Source organism: Hyperoodon ampullatus (assembly GCF_949752795.1).
Source record: "Hyperoodon ampullatus genome assembly, chromosome: 4".
Classification (NCBI taxonomy): domain Eukaryota; kingdom Metazoa; phylum Chordata; class Mammalia; order Artiodactyla; family Ziphiidae; genus Hyperoodon; species Hyperoodon ampullatus.
The window spans coordinates 55355832-55379950 of record NC_136917.1 but is presented as its reverse complement, the minus strand read 5'-3'; the positions used below and the strand labels follow the sequence as shown (position 1 = coordinate 55379950).

The window sequence follows — 24119 nt, the reverse complement described above, 5'->3', positions numbered from 1 at the left end:
TTCCTTTGCTTTGAAAAAGGTTTTAAGATTCACTAGGTCCCCTTTGTTTATTTTTGTTTTTATTTCCATTTCTCTAGGAAGTGGATCAAAAAAGATCTTGCTGTGATTTATGTCAAAGATTCTTCTTCCTATGTTTTCCTCTAAGAGTTTTATAGTGTCCAGTCTTACATTTAGGTCTCTAATCCATTATGAGTTTATTTTTGTGTATGGTGTTAGGGAGTGTTCTAATTTCATTCTTTTACATGTAGCTGTCCAGTTTTCCCAGCACCACTTATTGAAGAGACTGTCTTTTCTCCATTGTATATCCTTGCCTCCTTTGTCATAGATTAGTTGACCATAGGTGCGTGGGTTTATCTCTGGGCTTTCTATCCTGTTCCATTGATCTATATTTCTGTTTTTGTGCCAGTACTATATTGTCTTGATTACTGTAGCTTTGTAGTATAGTCTGAAGTCAGGGAGTCTGATTCCTCCAGCTCTGTTTCTTTCCCTCAAGACTGTTTTGGATATTCGGGGTCTTTTGTGTCTCCATACACATTTTAAGATTTTTTATTCTAGTTCTGTAAAAAATGCCATTAGTATTTGATAGGGATTGCATTGAATCTGTAGATTGCTTTGGGTAGTAGAGTCATTTTCACAATATTGATTCTTCCAATCCAAGAACATGGTATATCTCTCCATCTGTTGGTTACATCTTTAATTTCTTTCAGCAGTGCCTTATAGTTTTCTGCATACAGGTCTTTTGTCTCCCTAGGTAGCTTTATTCCTAGGTATTTTATTCTTTTTGTTGCAATGGTAAATGGGAGTGTTTCCTTAATTTCTCTTTCAGATTTTTCATCATTAGTGTATAGGAATGCAAGAGATTTCTGTGCATTAATTTTGTATCCTGCAACTTTACCAAATTCATTGATTAGCTCTAGTAGTTTTCTGGTGGCATATTTAGGATTCTCTATGTATAGTATCATGTCATCTGCAAACAGTGATGGTTTTACTTCTTCTTTTCCGATTTGTATTCCTTTTATTTCTCTTTCTTCTGTGATTGCTGTGGCTAAGACTTCCAAAACTATGTTGAATAATAGTGGCAAGAGTGGACGTCCTTGTCTTCTTCCTGATCTTAGAGGAAATGCCTTCAGTTTTTCACCATTGAGAATGATATTTGCTGTGGGTTTCTCGTATATGGCCTTTATTATTATATCGAGGTAGGTTCCCTCTATGCCCAGTGTCTGGAGGGTTTTTATCATAAATGGGTGTTGAATCTTGTCAAAAGCTTTTTCTGCATCTATTGAGACGATCATATGGTTTTTATTCTTCAGTTTGTTAATATGGTGTATCACGTTGATTGATTTGCATATATTGAAGAATCCTTGCATCTTTGGGATAAATCCCACTTGATCATGGTGTATGATCCTTTTAATGTGTTGTTGGAATCTGTTTGCTAGTATTTTGTTGAGGATTTTTGCATCTATATTCATCAGTGATATTGGTCTATAATTTTCTTTTTTTGTGATACCTTTGTCTGGTTTTGGTATCAGGGTCATGGTGGCCTCATAGAATGAGTTTGAGAGTGTTCCTTCCTCCATAATTTTTTGGAAGAGTTTGAGAGGGATGGGTGTTAGCTCTTCTCTAAATGTTTGATAGAATTCACCTGTGAAGCCATCTGATCCTGGACTTTTGTTCGTTGGAAGATTTTTAATCACAGTTTCAATTTCATTACTTGTGATTGGTCTGTTCATATTTTCTATTTCTTCCTGGTTCAGCCTTGGAAGCTTATACCTTTCTAAGAATTTGTCCATTTCTTCCAGGTTGTCCATTTTATTGGCATAGAGTTGCTTGTAGTCGTCTCTTAGGATGCTTTGTATTTCTGCTGTGTCTGTTGTAACTTCTTTTTCATTTCTAATTTTATTGATTTGAGTTCTCTCCCTCTTTTTCTTGATGGGTCTGGCTAATGGTTTATCAATTTTGTTTATCTTCTCAAAGAATGAGCTTTTAGTTTTATTGATCCTTGCTATTGTTTTCTTTGTTTCTATTTCATTTATTTCTGCTCTGATCTTTATGATTTCTTTCCTTCTGCTAACTTTGGATTTTGTTCATTCTTCTTCCTCTAGTTCCTTTAGGTGTAAGTTTAGATTGTTTATTTGAGATTTTTCTTGTTTCTTGAGATAGGCTTGTATTGCTACAAACTTCTCTCTTGGAACTGCTTTTGCTGCATCCCACAGGTTTTGGATCATCGTGTTTTCATTGTCATTTGTCTCTAGGTAATTTTTGATTTCCTCTTTGATTTCTTCAGTGATCTCTTGGTTATTTAGTAACATATTGTTTAGCCTCCATGTGTTTCTATTTTTTACAGGTTTTTTCCTGTAATTGATATCTGCGCTTACAATGTGGTCTGAAAAGATACTTGATATGATTTGAATTTTCTTATATTTACCAAGGCTTGATTTGTGACCCAAGCTATGATCTCTCCTGGAGAATGTTCCATGAGCACTTGAGAAGAAGGTGTATTCTGTTGTTTTGGGATGGAATGTCCTATAAATATCAATTAAGTCCGTCTTTTTCAATGTATCAGTTAAACCTTGTGTTTCCTTATTTTCATTTTGGCTGATCTGTCTACTGGTGTAAGTGAGATGTTAAAGTCCCCCACTATTATTGTGTTACTGTCGATTTCCTTTTTTATAGCTGTTAGCAGTTGCCTTATGTATTGAGGTGCTCTTATGTTGGGTGCATATATGTTTATAATTGTTATATCTTCCTCTTGGATTGATCCCTTGATCATTATGTAGTGTCCTTCCTTGTCTCTTGTAACTCTTTATTTTAAAGTCTATTTTATCTGATATGAGTATTGCTACTCCAGCTTTCTTGTTGATTTCCATTTGCATGGAATATCTTTTTCCGTCCCCTCACTTTCAGTCTGTATGTGTCTCTAGGTCTGAAGTGCTTCTGTTGTAGACAGCATATATATGGGTCTTGATTTTGTCTCCATTCAGTGAGCCTGTGTCTTTTGGTTGGAGCACTTAATCCATTCACGTTTAAGGTAATTATCAATATGTCTTTTCCTAGTACCATTTTCTTAATTGTTATGGGTTTGTTTTTGTAGGTTCTTTTCTTCTCTTGTGTTTCCCACTTAAAGAAGTTCCTTTAGCATTTGTTGTAGAGCTGGTTTGGTGGTGCTGAATTTTCTTAGCTTTTGCTTGTCTGTAAAGCTTTTGATTTCTCCATCAAGTTTGAATGAGATCCTTGCTGGGTAGAGTAATTATGGTTGTAGGTTCTTCCCCTTCATCACTTTAAATATGTCTTGCCACTCCCTTCTGGCTTGTAGAGTTTCTGCTGAGAAATCAGCTGTTAACCTTATGGGAGTTCCCTTGTATTTTATTTGTCATTTTTCCCTTGTTGCTTTCAATAATTTTTCTTTGTCTTTAATTTTTGTCAGTTTGATTACAGTGTGTCTCGGTATGTTTCTCCTTAGGTTTATCCTCCTGGGACTCTCTGCACTTCCTGGACTTGGGTGGCTCTTTCCTTTCCCATGTTAGGGAAGTTTTCGACTATAATCTCTTCAAATATTTTCTTGGGTCCTTTCTCTCTCTCTCCTCTTTCTGGGACCCCTATAATGCCAATGTTGTTGTGTTTAATGTTATCCCAGAGGTCTCTTAGGCTGTCTTCATTTCTTTTCATTCTGTTTTCTTTATTCTGTTCTGCAGCAGTGAATTCCACCATTCTGTCTTCCAGGTCACTTATCCATTCTTCTGCCTCAGTTATTCTGCTGTTGATTTCTTCTAGTTTATTTTTCATTTCAGTTATTGTATTGTTCATGTCTGTTTGTTTGTTCTTTAATTCTTCTAGATCTTTCTTAAACATTTCTTGCACCTTCTCCATCTTTGCCTCCATTCTTTTTCTGAGGTCCTGGATCATCTTCACTATCATTCTGAATTCTTTTTGTGGAAAGTTGCCTATCTCCACTTCATTTAGTTGTTTTTCTGGGGTTTTATCTTGTTCCTTCATCTGGTATATAGCCCTCTGCCTTTTCATCTTGTCTATCTTTCTGTGAATGTGGTTTTTGTTCCACAGGCTGCAGGATTGTAGTTTTTCTTGCTTCTGCTGTCTGCCCTCTGGTGGATGAGGCTATCTAAGAGTCTTGCCCCTTCCAGTTTGTTTTTAACCTAGTACTTTGGCAGAAATCCTTTGTATTTGCATAATGCTCAAGAACCCACTGCAGTTTGCCAACTTGTCATTCACAGTGGCAGTGAGGGGAAGAGCAGTGATAGGTGAAAGTTTGCAAAGTTGGAAGAAGGATCTAGTTATCTGTAGGGTGCAGACATTGAATCTCTGAACCTCATTCCTAAGGGGGTTGACAATGTTGTATTTTTGCTTCTTATAAAAATATTATGAACTCAATGTGGAATATTAAGGAAATTGTAAGGATTTTCAAAACTTCAATAAAACTCATCTATAATATCATCCCCAGAGATACTTCTTTTCCTCCTTGCCTTTTTTTTTCATGTCTTATATTTATTTTGTGAATGTCAATATGTATTTTGACTTAATTGGCATTATACTGAATATGCTGTTGTGATTCTGCTTTTAAAAATTCTCAAGCATTTTCCCAGTTGATGAAAGCTGTTTATAAGTATTATTTGTAATGGTTGTTGAATGCTCTGTCATAATTTTACATCCTAATTTTTTGAACCATTTCCTGTCAGTGGTCTTCAATGTCCTTTGCAGAGTTTTTCTTTTACAAATGACATCAGGGTGAGCATCCTTGTGCATCAGGCTTTGTACATATTTCAGGTTATTTCCTGTGGGAATGTCCTGCTGGGTGGACTGGGAAAGCTTTTGTTTCCGTGAAGGGTACTGTTTGAATGGTGCAGATTATCGTGCAGGCCCACTGGCCATGGAACTGCAGGTCAGTGCTGGGCCTCTCTAAGCTTCTGTTTCATCGTCTGTGAATGGGGATAAATCACAACCCCTACCTCCTAGCCTTGCTGTGAGGATAACAGCTCAGCACATTATCTGGCATATTAGCGAATAAGTGCCTAATTACTGTCGTTGTTATCCTTATTGTTATCTGGTCATGCCTCTCCCATATGAGGAGGAAAGAGCACACTGGATTGGCTGAACTGCTTCTGAGGGGAGCAGGGGAGGAGAACAAAGGGCAGCAGCCAACACCCGTGCTGATTCGGGCTCGATGCCTTATGTTAATTCACTGAATCCTCACGACTGCATTTTTCAAAGTGGGGTATGTGCACTGCTGGTGATACCCAAGATCATTTTGGACAGGACAGGACAAACATTTTCAGTTGCCATTTAAATTTATATATTTATTTAATGTGTATTGGTGGCGAGGGACACAAGTAAACATACCCCCGCCCTCCGCCCCAGTTTTCTAAATGTTACTGCTTAGCACAGGGGTCGGCTTTTTCAGGAAAGGGCCAGATTTTCAGATTTGCGGTACGGTTTAACTCTGCTATGGTGGTGTGAATGCAGTCGTAGACAATACGGAAACGAAGGGGGTGGCTCTATTTACAAAACAGGCAGTGGTGAAGTTGGCCCATGGGCTATAAGTCTGTTAACCCTTAGTGTAATACAAAAATAGGTTTTTAAATATTAGTCTATTCAAGACAGCATGAGGTTATGGCAGGGAGCGTGAGTGTGGTACATGGATGGGTACCGTTTGCAGAAATGCTTTTCACAAGTGAGTTGCAAGTGAGCAAACAAGCTTAAAGAAGTCAAGGTACCAGAGTTGAGAAGTAGTGGAGCTGGTGTTCAAACCAGAGTCTGCCTGATTGCCAACATCATTTCCCCCACTATTCTTGATGTGCATGAGATCTTTGTTCTGCCATGCCATCTGTCATTGTGTGGCCAACCCCTTGGGGCTGGAAGGAGTTTCATCATCAGCCTCCAATATCTAACCCACCTGGCTCTTTGCCACTGAGGGGCCATCCCATGTTCCTTCTTAGTGAGCCTCCTCTTGAGAGCCATCTGTTGCTCCTCACATGTCACGCATGATGCTGGGAGAGCCAGAGTCACATGTTTCAGTGACTCGAGCTTCCCAGGTACAGAACTGTAACATGACCCACTACTCTCCCATGGGCCTTTGGCAGCACAACCAAAGCTGCTTTATATGTTGTTTCCGTTACACATGCTCGTTCTTTCGGCCGTTATTCAGGTCAGACTCTCTGATGGTGCTGGGTCAAGGCTTTTCTTGTTTCGTGAGGACAAGATTGAGCCCTGGGGGAAGAGATGGGGAGGGCCTCATTACCTTTGCTCTGCTTGCCCATTGCCCTGCCTGTGGTCTCTGCATTCCCTTCATCTCTCTGCCTCAGCTTCCCTTGATCTGTAAAACAGAAAAAGAGATTGAGTCTTGAAGCTCACATGGGAAGGCTTGACGGGATCACATGGGTCACTCTTTTTAAAATGTTCTAAAGCCTTCAGCCATCACTAAAAGTCCAGCAGTCTCATGAAAGCAACGAAGGGCAGGAAAGAGGCTTTTCTTTTGCCTTTTGCTTCCAGTTGCCTTCAGCCTTTTGCTGTGAGAACACCCACAGTTGAGAGGCCGGGGAAGGCAGCCTCGGGTAACCAGGATCCCTATGGGATCAGAGCCATCCAGCGGCTGCCAGGTCTCCACTGCTCGGTGCCTTATAAATAGAACATTTCCCCTCTTAAACCTGGGAAGGATAGACGGCATTAGTGGGCATGGCAGCCTGACCTCCTGTGCGCTGGCCCACGGGGCAGTCAGCTGAGGGCACCTTCCCCTCCAGGTTTTTTTCCGCGCCTGCCAGGCCAGGCCAATAGAAGACAGGTGCTCACTCCTTCCCTGGCCTGTGTTCCCTTCCCACTGCCCCCAGCCCCTCTTGGTCCTTCTTTCTCCTTTCCCCTCCATGGCAGGTTTCCGTCACCACCACTTTCGTCTCCTGAGCCACAGTCAGGGGAGATGGCTTTATTCTATCTCCCCAAGTGCTGACCCCCTGCACCCTGCTTTCCTTATGAGTTGTGTGCACGGCACAGCTGGTTGCTGTGGCTCTTGTGGTGTGGCAACACCCCAGCTTGAGTGTGCTGGGGTCTAGCAAGAGAGGAAGGAGAAGGAATGGGTTGTTGTCTCAGAGATACTATTCTTTGGGTTCCCGGCCCTTTTGTTGGGTGACACCCCATCCCCCAAGGACATGGCTGGCTGTGCTGCTCCTCAGACTTACCTGGACAGTCAGGAGCCTTTTTGCTTGTCCTAGAGGACACCTCACAAATCCATCCTCTCCTCAGCCAACTTTAGACTGACAGATGCAGCCAGTGTGTGACTTTGCTGTGGCCTAACATCCCCTTCCGCTCAGTGGTGTGGGCTCTGGACAGATAGCAGGCTGCCGCCTGGCAGGTGCCAGCTGCCCCTTGGCATCCCAGTTTGGGCTTCAGCCAAGCAACAGTGAGCAGGTCCCTGGTGGCATCTTTAACTCTTAAAGCCCAGTGTAAGGGCTGTTGAGACAGAGACTGAAAGATTTTCCCCACTGCCACCAAGTGCAGGCTCTTGATTAATGATATAATTAATGGTAAACATTATCATTAGCACATACTATGTAGGCGGCAATGTGCTCAGTGTCTGACCTACATTATATTATTTGATCTTTGTAAGAACCCTATGAGACAGATGGTAGTATTGACCCCATTTTCAGATGAGAAAACTGAGGCTTCATCCTAAGTGCAAACTTATGGTTACTCAAGATCATTCCTTCCGACCCTAATCAGTGTTCAGAGTGTGAAACTCCCATTCAACATGTAGGATTTAGCGGAGGCTATCATGTACTGTTGCCCAGCCCACAACAGAGGGGTGGGGGGCAACAGTGAGTAATGGTTGGGAACCTTGGCTCTAGAATATTATTACACGCATGGGTTGGAATCCCAGCCTCGTGGCCTGTTGAGTGTGTGGCCTTGGGAAATTAATTTCTCCAGGCCTCGGTTTCTTTATCTGTAAAATGAGGATCATTTTACCGCCTACATCATTGGTTTGTTGAGAGGATCCAATGGGATTAGAATGGAAATTCTTAAATCAGTGGTGCCTGGTATTCTAAGCAGTCATTAAATGTTGCCCTCTGCTGTTATTATCAATAACATCATCATTATCCGAAACCAGAGGCTATTTTTACAAAAGCCTGACACTGGACAGTTTCTTTTAGAGTTCCTCAGAGTGCCTTCACAGACATCGCTTTATTTGATTTCTACCACGCCTGATCTTCGAGATGAGGAAAAGGGTCAGAGAGGTGATGTATGCCCACATCATACAACTTCATGGTGACTCCAGGTGCAATTCTTAGGCCTCAGATTCTGAATGGCATCTCTTTTCCTGCCTTTTATTGCCTCAGAGTTTGTTGTGATCAAAAAAATAGCTAGACTGTTCCTAGGGCAGATAAGATGGGAGGACGGTTAGGTAGAGGCCGGAAAGGGGTCTAGCTGGACAGAGGCAATTGGTTTTCCACTTGAAACACTTCCACCTTCAGAAAGCTGGCGGTGATCTCTATTGGTTGAGAAATCAGTGCACAGCCACCCAGGCCTCAAGGCAGAAAGGAATTGAGGCCACTGAACTGTAATTCATTCTCAGGATGTCCAGAGTCCCAGGTAGGCGACAAATGGTCCTGATTAAGATGGTTCTCATTACCCAGGCTTGTGTGAAGCTGTGCTCCTTCGCTGCTATCCTGATTAGGAATTTTAAGGGGGACTAGGAGATTGCAGATGTAAAAGCCCACAAGGAAACAGCCCTCCCTACCCCACCCCTCCAAGCTGATCTGCAGGCCTCAGCCTGTACTGTGCAAGAGCCCAGACGCAGCCACTTTGGCTGCCTGTGTCTGGCTGAGAACTAGAACAATTTGCAGCTGTCTTCGAGCCTCCGTTGACTCAGACTGAGAGCTGGCAGGTTTATTCCAGGCCAGGCAGGGATTTCATCTCTTCTCCTGCTACCTATTTTACTTGCTTTACTCTCAGTCCCTCTCAGCTTATTTTTTCTTTATGTGTGTCCCCAGAAACCATGAAAAAGAAGATAGGTTCCTGTGTATGTGGTTAGCTAGGGAAGAAAATTCTGATTGGTGGCATTCATGCATAGAGGCCGGGGGATGAATGAGATCCCTGTCAGTCCTGTTGGTCTTGTGCTTCCCCCTGCAGAGCCCCTGAACTGTAGAAGGTACCAGTGTTCAACCAGCGGCTCCCCATTGATGTTCCTAGAGTGCGAGGACTTCTTTACCTATTGATTTCTGGTGTCTCTGCTGGTGAAAATGTGGGTTGTATTTGTTGCTTCATTCAGGAAATGTGTACCGAAGCTACAGTAAAGCTGTCAGGCAGGGACTTTATCTGCCTTGTTGAGAGAAGCAGACAGCAAACAGTAAGCAAGCAAACAAAGGGAGTCTTCCTGGTGGAGAGAAGGGCCATGAAGAAGTAAGAGCAAAGGGATAGAGAGTAACAAGGGAAGGTGGCTATTTTATTTTATTTTTAATTTATTTTTAATTGAAGTATACTTGATTTACAGTGTTGTGTTAATTTCTGCTGTACAGCAAAGTGGCTCAGTTATACATATATATATACATTATTTTTTTAATCTTTTCCACTATGGTTTATCCCAGGATATTGAGCATCGTTCCCTGTGCTATACAGTAGGACCTTGTTGTTTATCCATTCCATATGTAATAGTTTGTATCTACTCATCCCAAACTCCCAGTCCATCCCTCCCCTGAAGGGTGGCTATTTTAGATACCAGGAGCAGAGGAGGCCTCCCCCAAGAGGTGACATTTGAGGAGAAGCCTGAACAAACAGAGGGAGGGTGGCCTGTCAGGAGCTGGCAGAGGAACCAGCATGTACAAAGGCCCCTGCGGCAGAGGGGATGAACTAGCGGTGTTCAAGGAGTATCAGGAAGGACCCTTGTGATGGGATTGGCAAAGGCCAGAGGGAGAGTGGTCAGGTAGGCTGGACCATGTGAGGCTGTGGTCAGGAGATGGGATTGTGTTGTAAGTGTCATGAGAAGTCCCTGGAGAGTTTTGATCAGGCGAGTGACATGAGCCAATGTATATTTTTAAAAGATGATTCTGGCTGCCAGCAGAGAATCAACTGTAGGGGGCAAAAGGAGAAACAGTTGAGAGGCCATTGGAGCAGTCCAGGCAAAAGATGATGTGGCTTGGACCAAGGTATTAGCAATGGAGATGGTGAGAAGTAGTTGGATGCTAGGTGTAAGTTATTACTGATGGGACTGGCTAACAGATTGGATATGGGGTGTGAAAGACAGCAAGGAATCAAGGATGACTATTGAAATAGGACAGCTTGCTGGTAGAATGTGGTACCCTCCCGTCTTGTCCTTTCAGCTAAGTTGAAGGTGGTGTGTGGTACAAGTTAGGACAGTAGTTCCCAAATGTGTTGTTTGTCACCTTCATTATTTTTTTTAACATATACATATGCCACCTGTAGTATTATTTACTTAACTGTTTTTTAAAATCAATTCACTCTTTTTAGACTACATTTATTTATTTATTTATTTATTCATTATTTTTAGACTACATTTATTTAAAAAACATATCGTGCTTTGTGTGATAAACCATACATTTATAATGCTTATTAAAATAAGTGTATAACTATCGCAAATATTTATTTATGAACTACTTAGAATCATTTCATATACCCCAATGGCACAAGCCAGCATTACATTTTGAGGTACATAGCACTGGTGAATCATTATTATCAGATGGGGACTGTGGAATAGATATTACCCATTAATTAATAGTCAGTAATCATTTGTATCTGTCTTTAGTGATAATAGTTTTAATTGCTTGGTGTACAGTACAGTGTTATCCCGTGTGATTCTCACACCTACTGAAGCATAGCCTCTGGGAGGGCACCCAGAATCTGCATTGCAGCAAGCATGCCCCTGGGTCTGTGGTCCACTAGATTTGGGAACTGCTACTGGAGTAGAAAGGGCAGAATCCAGAAAATGTGACCCCAGCCTCAGTCCTTTTCTGACTAATTATGTGAACTTCAGCAGAAGAGCAGGGAATAGAAGAGGATGAGCCCTGGAGTCAGCCCGAGTTAGAATCCTGGTTCCACCACTCACTAACGCCATAATCACATAGAAGCTCCTTAGCCTTGTTTGAACCAAGGTTTCCTGCCTGCAAAATAGGGATGGTGATGATGATGATATGATGCAATTAAGTGCTCAGTCCAGAGCAACGCTGTGTGCTCAGTAAGTGTTACTACTGCCATCACCATTGTTGGTACCACTTAACATCATGAGCCTGGCTTTTCTCATCATAAAAACTTAACAGATAGGGCCTCCCTGGTGGCGCAGTGGTTGGGGGTCCGCCTGCCGATGCAGGGGATACGGGTTCGTGCCCCGGTCTGGGAGGATCCCATATGCCGCGGAGCGGCTGGGCCCGTGAGCCATGGCTGCTGAGCCTGCGCATCCGGAGCCTGTGCTCCGCGGCGGGAGAGGCCACAGCAGTGAGAGGCCCGCGTACCGCAAAAAAAAAAAAAAAAAAAAAAAAAACTTAACAGATATACTGGAAAAATCAAGTAAGCTATAATTTATTAACTTATTCCATAAATGGTAATGTATTGTCCTTCATCATACTTACTTGTGTGGAAACACAGCAAGAAGTTATCAGTAAGAATAGTAATAATAAGTACCCCATGGGATTATTGTAAGGTTAACATGAACTTGGGTATGAAGAGTTTTTCATCAGGGGTTTCCCTGGTGGCGCAGTGGTTGAGAGTCCGCCTGCCGATGCAGGGGACATGGGCTTGTGCCCCGGTCCGGGAGGATCCCACATGCCACGGAGCGGCTGGGCCCGTGAGCCATGGCCGCTGGGCCTGCGCGTCTGGAGCCTGTGCTCCGCAACGGGAGAGGCCACAACAGTGAGAAGCCCGCGTACCGCAAAAAAAATAAATTAAAAAAAAAAAAAAAGTTTTTCATCAACTGGAAAGTTTGATTCAAATATTATGATGTACTGTAGTTACTACATCCTAATATTGTAGTACTGGTAATGACCATTTTTGAATATCAAGTAAGTCTCAGTTGCTGTGCATTTCATTTGACCTTTGCAACACCTAGGTGAGTTATCCCGACCACACAGGTGAGGAAGGTGAAGCTTCTCACCTAAGGTGGCAGAGACCGGATTCTAAGCCAGGTTTGTCTGGCTTTAAAGCTCATTGTTCTTTTTCCAGTACATACCACTTCTGTCTGTATGACTTCAATCAATATTAAAGTTCATTCGTATTCCCTGAGTACCTAGCTGGGGAACAGAGTATAGGGCAGTTGGCAGTGGAGTGGGATGGCACACAGGATTGGGGAGCTGATCTGGGATTAAAAACTGGCTCTGGCACAGTGTTTGAGAGTCCGCCTGCCGATGCTGGGGACGCGGGTTCGTGCCCTGGTCCGGGAAGATCCCACATGCCGCGGAGAGGCTGGGCCCGTGAGCCATGGCCACTGAGCCTGTGCGTCCGGAGCCTGTGCTCCTCAACGGGAGAGGCCACAACAGTGAGAGGCCTGCGTACCGCAAAAAAAAAAAAAAAAGAACTTGCTCTGGGTAATTGCCAAAGTAAAGAACTCACACCTTTTTTGGGCCCACTGGAAGCTTCATGAGGATGGTTTTCCAGGGGCCACAGCCAGGGAGCCCTGGCAACTATGGGGCTTCACATGCTGAGGAGAAAGGGTGTGAGCTCCTCTGAGTGTGTGAGCCAATTGGAAATCTCTTTTCCAGATGGGATTTTGTATTCAATTCAATGTGGGTGTTTTTCTTCATGGCTTTTAATGATGCTGAAATGGATTAAATTCAGAATGAGCGAGGCAGGCCGAGCTTTAAAGAGCAAATCACAGAGCAAATTACATAGGGAAATTGAGTAAATTTCTGTGGTGAGAACATGCCCTGGGAACTGTCCATAAAATGGTGGGCCGCTCTCAGAAACTCCAGACAACCTCCTGTATCCATCCACATTAAAAGCGCAGCAGTGACTTCCTTTATGTCTCAGTTCTCTTGTTTTTATTTCTAGAAAATTCCATTTCTCCCATAAAAAACACTTGAAAGGTGGTTTTTTGATCAAAGGAAAGTTGAATAAATTTCCTAGGGAAGTTTTTCAGACTAGGAAAAACTTGTCGAATACCAGCTTTAGCAAAGTGGTAATTCCATCTAATTCATGCTGAGCCTAATTCAGGTAGGTCAGCTCCTCTCCTTTTGAGAAGGAGAGGTTTGAGGTCTGTTAGAATTCCTGGGATGCACATATGGGGTAACTTTGGGCATATCCCAAAGCATCGTTTTTTTCAGACTATATGTCCGTCAGTCAACCTATGATATGGAAAGGTCCCTTCTATTCAGAATTGGTGATTTGGCCACTTGTTGCCTAGTTTCTGGGTGTTGTGAATACTGATGATTTGGAGATAGGCAACAGCAGGTCAGTAATTTTTAGCAGAGGGGCTCCTGGACCTGAAGAGTGAGTAGCACAAAATTCTAGGGGGGAATGCTCTTGTCTTCTAGAGCTTTCTCAATGCTCAGGCCTGTCTGACTGTTTAGATGGCTCAGTTAGTATGACGTGAAAAGAAGTAGGCAGCCTAGTTTCATACCACATGCAGCACAGTGATAGTGATGCCTCAGTGGGCAAGCAAAAGATTTCTAAAAGTGTCCAGGAAACCTAAACTTGGTTTTGTCTCTTCTGTTCCATGTCTTGGCTTGCACAGGTTTCATTTTTCCCTTTTCTAGGACTGATTCTTGGGGCTGTACTGTTTGGTGGTAATACCTCTTTGTACTGATACAGGAAGGAAGGAAGTGGTTAGATTAAGCCATTCATTTCTTTATTTAACCTCTATATCCTCTCAAAAGATGGAATAGCTGAGGACCAGAAGCTTACTTAACTCATCTACTTTCATAGGGTTTACATCAGTTGAAGTTTGAAGGGTAATTTTGACTCTAAGACACTGCCCCTCAGCAACTCTTCCTGCCATTCAGTCACCAATTTACCTATCCTTGCATCCAAAGTGAAAAATTACACCAAATGAAAAGTTACAGGCTTCCACTTCATTTCTAGCACTATAGGGGACAGTGAAAGACAGATATAGTAGTGAATAAAATAAATAAGTAAAGTTATACATGGACCATTGCCTTTATGAACGTGCATATCTAGTTTGATAGACAGACATTTTTTGCAGGATCATATCATTTATTCATTCATTCGTTCGTTCATTCATGCCATACCATGCAGCTTGTGGGATCTTAGTTCCCCAACCAGGGATTGAACCTGGGCCCTTGGCAGTGAAAGCGCGGAGTTCTAACCACTGGACTGCCAGGGAATTCCCTGCATTATACTAATAAAGGTAAACCTGTAATTGTGCTGCATACTCTGAAGGAGAGGTTGATGGCATTATATCCAAGTGCATGATGGAGGCATTAATCTAGGTGGAGGGGTCAGAGAGGCTTTTTTGAGGAGATGATACTTGATGGGGGAGACCTGAGAATTCTGAGTTATTTGGGCCAAGGGGCTCCCAGGTGAAATCCACAGCTTGTGCAAAGGCTGAGGAGAAAGCGTGGTCAGTTGGATACTCGGAGAGGAAGCCAGTGTGGTTGGGATGCTGAGACATAGGGGAGGGACTGAGATGAGGCTGGGGCCAGACCATGCAGGGCTGTGTGGGCCATGTTAAGGGCTGGGGTTATCATCCCAAGAGCAGTGGGGTGTCACTGAGTGTTTAAGCAGAGGGGTAATGTGGTCTGGTTTTGTCAAGGTCATGGGTGCTGCGGGGTGGAGGGCAGCTTGGAGGGAGCCAGAGGAGGTGTGAAGAGACCAGGTAGGAGGGGCTTGGAACCATCCTGGTAGCAGATGACCAGGACCTGGTCCAGGACCAGGGTGGGTGTGGTGAAGGCAGAGAGAACTAGATAAAATTGAGACTCAATAGGAGGTAAAATTGAGGTGATAATTTGCATATGGGGGGTAAGAAAGAAGGGGAGTGCTGAGGGTTAGGCTCATGATTTTTTTTTGTTTTTTTTTTTGTTTGTTTTTTGCGATATGCGGGCCTCTCACTGCCGTGGTCTCTCCCGTTGCGGAGCACAGGCTCTGGACGCACAGGCCCAGCGGCCACGGCCCACGGGCCCAGCCGCTCCGCGGCACGTGGGATCCTCCCAGACCAGGGCACGAACCCGCGTCCCCTGCATCGGCAGGCGGACTCCCAACCACTGCGCCACCAGGGAAGACCCCTAGGCTCATGATTTTATTGGAGTTCTCACCCTCTACCATCACCTACATGCCTCTTTTGGGGTTTTTTGCTTGTTTTGTTTTGTTTTTAAAGGCCAGGCAGTGTCAGATGAGGTAGTGTGAGGTACTAGAAGCTACAGAACAGGGCATTGAAGGTTATGCTAAAATCCTGCCTGTACCTGGCCCACCAGCCTCCTTCTTTTAAACAATTTGACTGAACCTTACAGTATGTTGTTGTTTTAAGCCCTTTGCAGTAAAACAGTCAGTTCCTGAATTTAACCTGCCTCCTTACTCTCAGAGTTCGTACCCTGGGCATGATAAGCATAAGCCCCAAAGGTCTGCCAGGCATCCTCCTCCCACTTCAGCCCTAATATTCTCCAGGTTGGCTGAGAGTCAAACCACCTGTCTCATGTCCTCCTGTTCTCCAGAGAGCTTTGAGAAAATAGGTTTGTGTGACCCTGGCCCTTTCCTTTCTCTAAAAGCAGACAAATAATGCTTCAAAAGTTGACATGACAGTTAAGGGGATGACCCTTTTCTAACTTGGTGCGTCAACCTGGGTGTTCGATGCGAGCTCTGTGAACATTCATTATATGACAACTGTTTGGCCTGCCCTGTGCGTAAACCTGGGCAGAGGTGAACTCGAGGTTGAGTCAGGAAGGTAAGCTGGTCCAAGCCTTAACTGCCAGACGGTGGGTGTCAGGCCTGGAAGCCACTGGCCCTGCAGCAATTCATCACCAGTCAAATTAAGGGAATAATGCAAGTAGATATTTAATGAGAGATTATTTCTGGAGATTATAAGGATACAGCAATTGCAAATAAATCCCTGACCTTTTCTGAGCCTGGGCTCAGTAAAAGAGCTGAATCACCTGCTTGAAGGGATTAAGGACAGCCGCTTCCATCTGGCGGGCTGCTCAGACTTTTTCTGTCATTAGCAAACTCTGCTCGGTGGTGATGGTGTTCTAAACCTTTTAGTGGAAACTGGATTTTTCAAGTAGGAGAGCTCAATTAACTTAGATTATGTACCTGCTGGGCAGAGATCAGGACTAATGATCTGGTTATGGATGCACCATGGTCCGTATCACATCGGTGGTACTCGGTACATGTTAAATAAGAAAGCAGTTGTTCATCATTAGTAACCTAATCATAACATCAGCAGGAAGCTCAGGTTGATGAGAGTAGCAGTCAAACCTGTGTATGTGCGTGTGCGTGCGTGTGTATGTGTGTGTGTGTGGTGGGGGTGGTACCAGAGACAGAGAGATACAGGGAAGTGCCAGTGCAGGGAGCAGTGTAATAATTTATACCAGTTCCAGTTCAGAGATTTGGAATAACAATAGGTAAACTATATTTCATGAGTTCCTTATTGGGAACTGTTGTTTGATATGAATTCTATTTCTGAACCCAGGTTTGTTTATAAAACTGCAATAATTATCAGTACGCGACTTGAACACATTAGAGGCTAATAGAGAGTTACCTTGCGCTCTTAGCATTTGACTTTGCAGTATGTGAATTTGTTATATGTATTTGGACTTAGACAACTAATATATACTAATAAATACTGTTACACGTGTAATGTGGAAGGCCTTTATGTGTAGCATCTGTGTAAGATTTATTTCAAGAAAAGGGGTTTGCTGGTATAAAACAAAATGGAGAACTTCTAATGTTGGGAAAACCAAAGAAGGAACATTTATTCAGAGATTTGTGGGGGGGGGCGCGGGGGGTTGCTTTGCCATTTTCCAAAATAAATAATTGTAGTTAATGTAGGTTAGTGGAATTTAGTTTTTTTCTGGATATACTTGGGAGGTTCCATTGTGTTCTCTTCCATTAACCATTACTTACCTAGAAAAGGATCCAGCTTCCCACAGTTCCATGAGAAAAGGTCAAGGACTGATTTGTCTCTACAGGGTTATATCTAGCTTTGTCCGTATTTCTTCTGCTAGTTGGGCTGGTGGCTTTATGAGCACATATCTTCTGGCCACTGGGGTCATCACTGTCAGCTGCCAGGTTATTTCCAGTTTTTCAAAACTTTTATCCATGTTCACAGGTTAAGGAAGCAAAATACTCTTTGTCCAGAACAGAACTTCATCAATGCCTAAAACAAGACCATGTTCACAAACCTACTCTTAAAATTTCCAAATTTGCAATCTGTCTCAGCAGCTCCCCAGAGCACTGTCCACAACTGCAGTTCTTAATCTCCCAAACTTCTTTGACTATCATTCGTATGCAAGGATCCTCTTAAGCACATCTCAAAAGAAGAACCAAAAGGCTTCAACTGACTATTGAATCACATTATGGACATTTGGGAAACCTCCTTAAGTATAGAAAGTAATTTCCCCTCTAACAAATACTTGCCAGTAGGCTCTGTTCTGACTATTGTATAAAGGAATGAAAATTCTCCCCTACACATGAAAAGGTGCCCAACATCATTAGTCATTAGGGAAATGCAAGTCAGAACCACAATGAGCTACCATTTCACATGCACCAGAACGGCAGTAATAAAAAAGACAATAACAGATGTTGGCAGGGATGTGGAGAAATTGGAACCTTCATATGTTGCTGGTGGGAATGTAAAATGGTCCAGTGCTTTAGAAAGTGGTTTGGCATTTCCTCAAAAAGTTAAGCATAGAGTTACCATATAACCTAGCACTTCCACTCCTGGGTACATACTGAAGAGAAATGAAAATATACGTCCACACAAAGATTTGTACGCGGGTGTTCCTAGTAGCATTATTCATAATAGGCAAAAAGTAGAAACCAACAGCTGATGAATGGGTAAATGGAATGGGGTATATCCAGACAATGGAATATTATTTAGTCATAAAAAGGAATGAAGTGTATTAATGCTACAACATAGAGGAACCTGGAAAACATTATACTAAGTGAAAGAAACTAGATACAAAAGACAGTGTATCATATGGTTGCAGTTATATGAAATGTCCAGAATAGGCGAGTCTATAGAGACAGAAGGTAGATTTGTGGTTTCTAGGAGCTGAGGGAGTGGGGGAAATAGGGAGTTACTGCTAATATGTATGAGGTTTTTCATGGGGGATGATGAAAATGTTATGTAGAGGGTGATGATCTATATATTTGTAAATATACTAGAAATTAATGAACTGTAAGCTTTAAATATGTGAATTATATCTCAGTAAGGTCGTTATTTAAAAAAAATCTTGCCTAGATTCCAACAGATATTTAGGCTGTGTATTACAGTTTGTTATAAAATTTGGGAAAAGTCTGTGGTATGAGTTGAGTTTCATTTGGAAGAGTGATCTCGATCTGAATCAGAAAGCTTGATACAACACAATTTGCAGAGTAAATACTTGGTTCATACTAGAAGAAGCAAGGGATTGAGTTAGTAGGCTCCTTATAGTTTTAAGGGTATAAGAACAATGGTTTGTATAGCAGGTGGTCTCCAGGAAGAAGAACATTGTTTTCCTCCTTTTCTGGTACTTTACTTACTATCCTAGAGGCCAAGTATATTTATTAATAAGTACCACCAAGTGATAAGTACACATGTAAGAGCAAGAGCTGATTCTTTTTGGGGAGAGAAGTTTGGGGAAATTAGAATTCCTTTTTAATTTGATTTGGGGAATTTTCAGTTATTTTTTTAAAGGATTTTTTTCTTCATTGGACCTACATTCACCCATATATATTAAGAATTGGAGAGATTCCATTTGGGTTAGATCCAAGCTGAGTTCAAGTTCAGTTCAGTTCTCATATTTTACAAGTTTATTTCTTGCCCTGGGATGATGACAAGTGTTTATAAATACGCACCTTCCTCCTTTCTGCCATTCCCTTTTCCACTCGGAACACTGGTTTGTAGAATGTCTTGTCCTGATGTCCTAAGGAGGTCAAAGATGAACCCATTCTTTTTTTTTTTTTTTAATTATTTATTTATTTATTATTTTTGGCTGTGTTGGGTCTTCATTTCTGCGCGAGGGCTCTCTCCAGTTGCGGCGAGCGGGGGCCACTCCTCATCGTGGTGCGCGGGCCTCTCACTGTTGTGGCCTCTCTTGTTGCGGAGCACAGGCTCCAGACGCGCAGGCTCAGTAGTTGTGGCTCTCGGGCCCAGTTGCTCCGCGGCATGTGGGATCCTCCCGGACCGGGGCACGAACCCGTGTCCCCTGCATTGGCAGGCAGATTCTCAACCACTGCACCACCAGGGAAGCCCTGAACCCATTCTTATAGATTGCCACCCACGTCTAATCATTGGGTAACCAAAGCATGGGGATGAATTTTGGTGGGTTTCCAGCCCTGTTGCCAGGTTGGCAGTTGGTTCTATGCTGTGGAAGAAGTTGCTGCTATTTGCCATTTATTTTCTGAGTGACATTAGGGGGTTTTGGAGCAGATGGAGAACCTGTCACCACCTGCTGATTTACCACACAGAGGAGGGCTCTTCTGCCTTATTGCTTTTTCCTTAGATAGCTTCTTTGTCCTTGGCTATTTTAATTGTCCTCCTGGTCACTTTTCCTTTTTTCTAGTCATCTGAGCAGAATTTTATTCCCCTCTTTAACTCAGAGTCACTTTTTTTTTTAATGTTTACTTTTATTTTATTTTTCAGTCACTTTTAAGGCATTTAAAGTTGTACAGGCTCTGGAGCGAGTCTCCCACATATTAACTCTGCAACTTTGGTCAAGATATTTAGCTTTGCCAAATCTCAGTTTCTTCATGTGTAATTTGGGACTCATGATAGTACCAACCTAGAGGACTTGCTAGGATTAAACAAGGTGAGCTCTGTGGAGCACTTACCTGACATTTATCGAGCATTTACTTTATGCTTTTTGAAGGAGACCAACAAGCAGTTAGTCCTACAGCTCCTGATACTAACAAAACAATTTAAAGTTTGCTTAGTTACTCCTTCAGTAAAGTGCTCATCACTCTGTGCTGCAGTTTCATCAGCTGTAAATAGAGGATAACCTTGCAGAGAGTTACCATGAAAATTAAATGAGATAGTATGTGCAAAATGGTACTTAGCACTGTACCTGGCATATGGTAAGCTCCTCATGAATGCCAGCAATTTTACATTTTGAATCATTCCTGTACTTTCAGTGGAAAAAATAAAAAGGCTACATGGCCGCGCCATGGGACTGAGTCATTCTGGGTTGGTCAAGCACTGTTCCGAGGTTGGTGTGCACGGCTAGCAACTTGACTGCCCCTTTCTTCCTCTTTCAGCTGCACAGTTGGACAGCATTGGCTTCAGCATCATCAGGAAATGCATCCACGCTGTGGAAACCAGAGGTAAAGTAGTTCAACAGATGGCATTGTTCTCAGTGAAGGTTACGCATCTGGTGAGGTGGCAGACCTGCTACCTGCTGATTCCCAATTTCAAGTGACTCTTTAACTCTCCAAATGCCATTGGCGGTGTGTTCCCACAAGGCCTGTTGCTCTGAAGTGGAGGGGCTCTCAACTGATTTAGTCGTCAACCTCTTTGGCTGATCAGAAGATTGTTTTAAATGCATGCATATCAAATACATGGGATTATAAGGAATCCAGTTACTGAAATTCAGTTAAAATACTAAAACCATGGTTGTGGTATAATAATATATATGTTTCTTTGTTAACACTTTCAGTTACAGTGGTGGGTCTGATAACTAGCATAATTCAGAAATAGTGATAGTTCAGGGTGTCTGTAACAGCTGTAATATGTTCGGAAAATATCTGTGGTTTCTGACCAAGTTGCAGGTACTGCTAATGCTGTGATTTGTTGCTTATATTGCAGTGGAAGGAAATGTTTAATTTCATTTATAGGTTAGTGGAAATAAAGGTGTGGTTGTTTTCCTATGGAAGTTGATAGACACTCTGAATTCTCTAGTGGGCCTCTTGGGCTCTGTAGACCCCAGATTAGGAACCCTGCCCTGGGCACTATCTGGGTAGGGAGAAGGGGTCAGTCCCCTGTTTTCCTGCCGTGGTGCTGCGGTCAGGCCCTGCCTGTCAAACACTGACCTTTCCTGGGTCCGTAGGAACAGCGCTTTGAGGTCAGGGAAGCTGGTTCATTCCCGTGATCTCCGTCCCCTCTGCAAAGATCGCCGCAGAGGGGATTCCTCAATTCCGGCAGTTTCGAGCTTTGAATGCACTGTCTGTTGTACGCAGAGAAAAGCTGATCACTGTCTTTCCACTGGATTTGATTTGAACCATTGTCAAAGATGGGAATCTTATTTATTCTACAGCCTCTCAACCCTCCAGCCCTTTTTATTTGTTTGAGGAAGTTCTGTCTTTTAAAACAGAAATATGCCAGTTCAGAAATATAAGCATGTTTATAAAGGCTATGAAGCACTGAGTAGAGGGGAAGAAAAAAAAATACCCTTATAAGTTCTATTCCTAGGTGCCTAGTCAAAAAGTATTCTTTCCAAGGTAATTATTTTAATGTGTGCTAACATTCTTATAGATGTTTCCTTATTTCTGCTGTACCTTCCTTCAATGAAGAGTTAAGGTAGCTTGCAAAGATATGTAAAATATAGGCAGAGAATGTAAAGTAGTAGACGAGATTTCTGGGGACTGATCTTGAGGAAATAAGGTCATGGGCCAACTTGAGCCACAGAGATGTTTATACTATGCTGTTAAGGCAAAAAAATCAGAAACTGGCCAAACGTCTCAAAAATTGGTTAAATCAGCAGTGTGCTACATGCATGCAGTGAAACAGTGAATCACTAAAAATGCAGTGGAAATATATTTATTGAAATCCAAGATTTTCATTATTATATATTAAGTGAAAAATGCAAGTTACGAACCAGCCTGCCCACTCTGAACTGGTTCTGGGGATAGTGGGGAGGGGAGAGATCATACCTGCACAGGTTGTCAGTGGGTGTCTCTGCTGTTTTTCACTATCTTCCATGGATTTGTCTATTTTCCATAACTGCAGTTTCTACTTTTTTAAAAGTGTGTATTACTAAGGTAATTTTTCACCAGCCATTTGATTTTTGCTCATCATTTTAAAAGGAAAGAATGAGAAATCAGAGGTACAGGGTTAACAAAGGTTAAGGTGTAAAAATGGAGCCCAAAATGAGTTCAAAACAGAAGTCCCCTCCCCTCTACGATGAAGTTCATGTACATGCCGGAGGTGGGCCGACCACTTTGTCTCTCAGTTTTCAGCCGCCAAAACCAAGAGGGCCACCTAATCATTTAAAATCCTTCACAGAATCTGTGTGATAAATGCAAACCCATAGCTCAGGAGGATGACTTTTTCTGATATAAAACCAGAAAATATGTGCAATAAGCAGTAGAGGAAGAAGAGGGTCACCAGTTGGTCTGGTCTCTTAGCCTCTGCCTCCTCGTCCCCTCCCCCTCTAAACTGAGGATGAACATGATGTATTTTAACAGCTTGAGAAGTTTTCATTTAGCACAAAGAGGAGTCAAGGACGGTGTGTGTTAAATGCCATTTTTGCATAAATGCTTGGAAGGGAGTGGGTTGTCTCCCTACTGCAGTACGTGTATGTACACACATATTGGTGGTGACCAAAGGTGAACAGACTTCCCGTACTCTCTGAGGTCCATTAATCATCCAGCAGGAGCTGGGAGTGTGTCAAGCTCCAGGAAAGCACAAGGACAAAAGAAGTAGAGATGTTTCAGAAAGGATAAGCCCTTCAAGCCACCACATGACTGAATAATGGTTCTGCTACTTAGTAACTTGGGGCCCGTCCCTTAGGAGACCCGGGGTCTCCTAGCCGGTGAAGCAGGCAGGATGATGTACATGCTTTTTTTTTAGCTGCGTCGGGTCTTGGTTGCAGCACGCAGGCTTCTCTCTAGTTGCAGCGCGTGGGCTTCTCTCTAGTTGTGCCGCGTGGGCTTCTCTCTAGTTGTGGTGCCCAGTCTCCAGGGTGCATGGGCTCTGTAGTTTGTGGCACGTGGGCTCTCTTGTTGAGGTGCACGAGCTCAGTAGTTGTGGCGCGAGGGCTTAGTTGCCCCGCCACATGCGGGATCGAACCCACGTCCCCTGCATTGGAAGGCAGATTCTTTACCACTGGACCACCAGGGAAGTCCTGATGTACGTGCTTTTACAATCCATTTGAGCTGTAAAATCCTCTCATTCCAGACCACTTCCTTTTGTTTATCAGTTCCACTTTTGTAGAAGTCTTGTTGAAGACACTGCAGAGTCAGGCTTTTCCCAAGTTTATTCCAGGAAATTTTGTTTTGGGCCCAAACTGATGAATGTTTTATTCATTCTGTCCTATATTGTAGACTGATCTAGGTGCTGGGGATATAATGGTAAAGAAGACAGAATCACTGTACTTAAAGTTTACTTGGTAGTTGTGGGGGAAGACAAACAAGAAACCAAATAGGAAAGATGATTTCAGATACCGTTAACTACTATAAAGAAAAGAAAACTGGGTAAGGCAGTGGCCAATAGTGTTGGTCATTGGGATACTTTCTATTGAAGAGGTTGCATGTAAGCTGAGACCTGAATGATGAAAAGATCTGGGAGAAGAGTGTTACAGGTAGAGGGAATCTTGTTCAGAGGCTGAGGTTTGGAGGCATGAGCTTTGTATATTGGAGTAACAGGAAGGCCATTGGTGCTGGAGCATCATGAAGGTGGTTGATAAAGCAATCAGAGGTGGGCCTGTGCTCAACCATGTAGGGCCTTACAGTTTTAATTGTGATCCAGATGCAATGGGAAGCCATTGGAAGGTTTTTAAGAAAAGAGATGGTTTGAGCTGATTGACACTTTGAGCAGCTCATTTTGGGTACTGGGTGGAGAATGGACATCAGGGGAATGAGAGGCAGCAAGAGACCAGTTAGTTGAGAGGTGTCAGATATGATGGGCTTAGGACCAGCAGGAGAAAAGTCATTTCATATCACTTGGTCTGAATGTAAATGATACAGTGATAATCTAATCCTTGCAGTTAAATGAACAAAGTACTGAGGCGGGTTAGTTTTGTTTCTTTGTTTGGGTGTTTGAAGGTAAACCCCTTTTAGTCTATTTGAATGTTTTCTTGGGTTCAAGAAAG

At 42.9% G+C, this 24119-nt stretch overlaps 1 protein-coding gene across 3 annotated transcripts in view; it reads left to right on the top strand.

The window, feature by feature from the left end:
• ARHGAP26 (Rho GTPase activating protein 26) overlaps window positions 1–24119 on the top strand; it is a gene marked incomplete at both ends in the record, with an annotated part of 484977 nt that overhangs the window by 258935 nt on the left and 201923 nt on the right. For all 3 annotated transcript variants that reach the window (XM_079704014.1, XM_079704013.1, XM_079704012.1), the window contains one exon: window positions 20350–20415. In XM_079704014.1, coding sequence (XP_079560140.1) covers window positions 20350–20415 — 66 coding nt within the window. The remainder of the gene's footprint in view (window positions 1–20349; window positions 20416–24119) is intronic.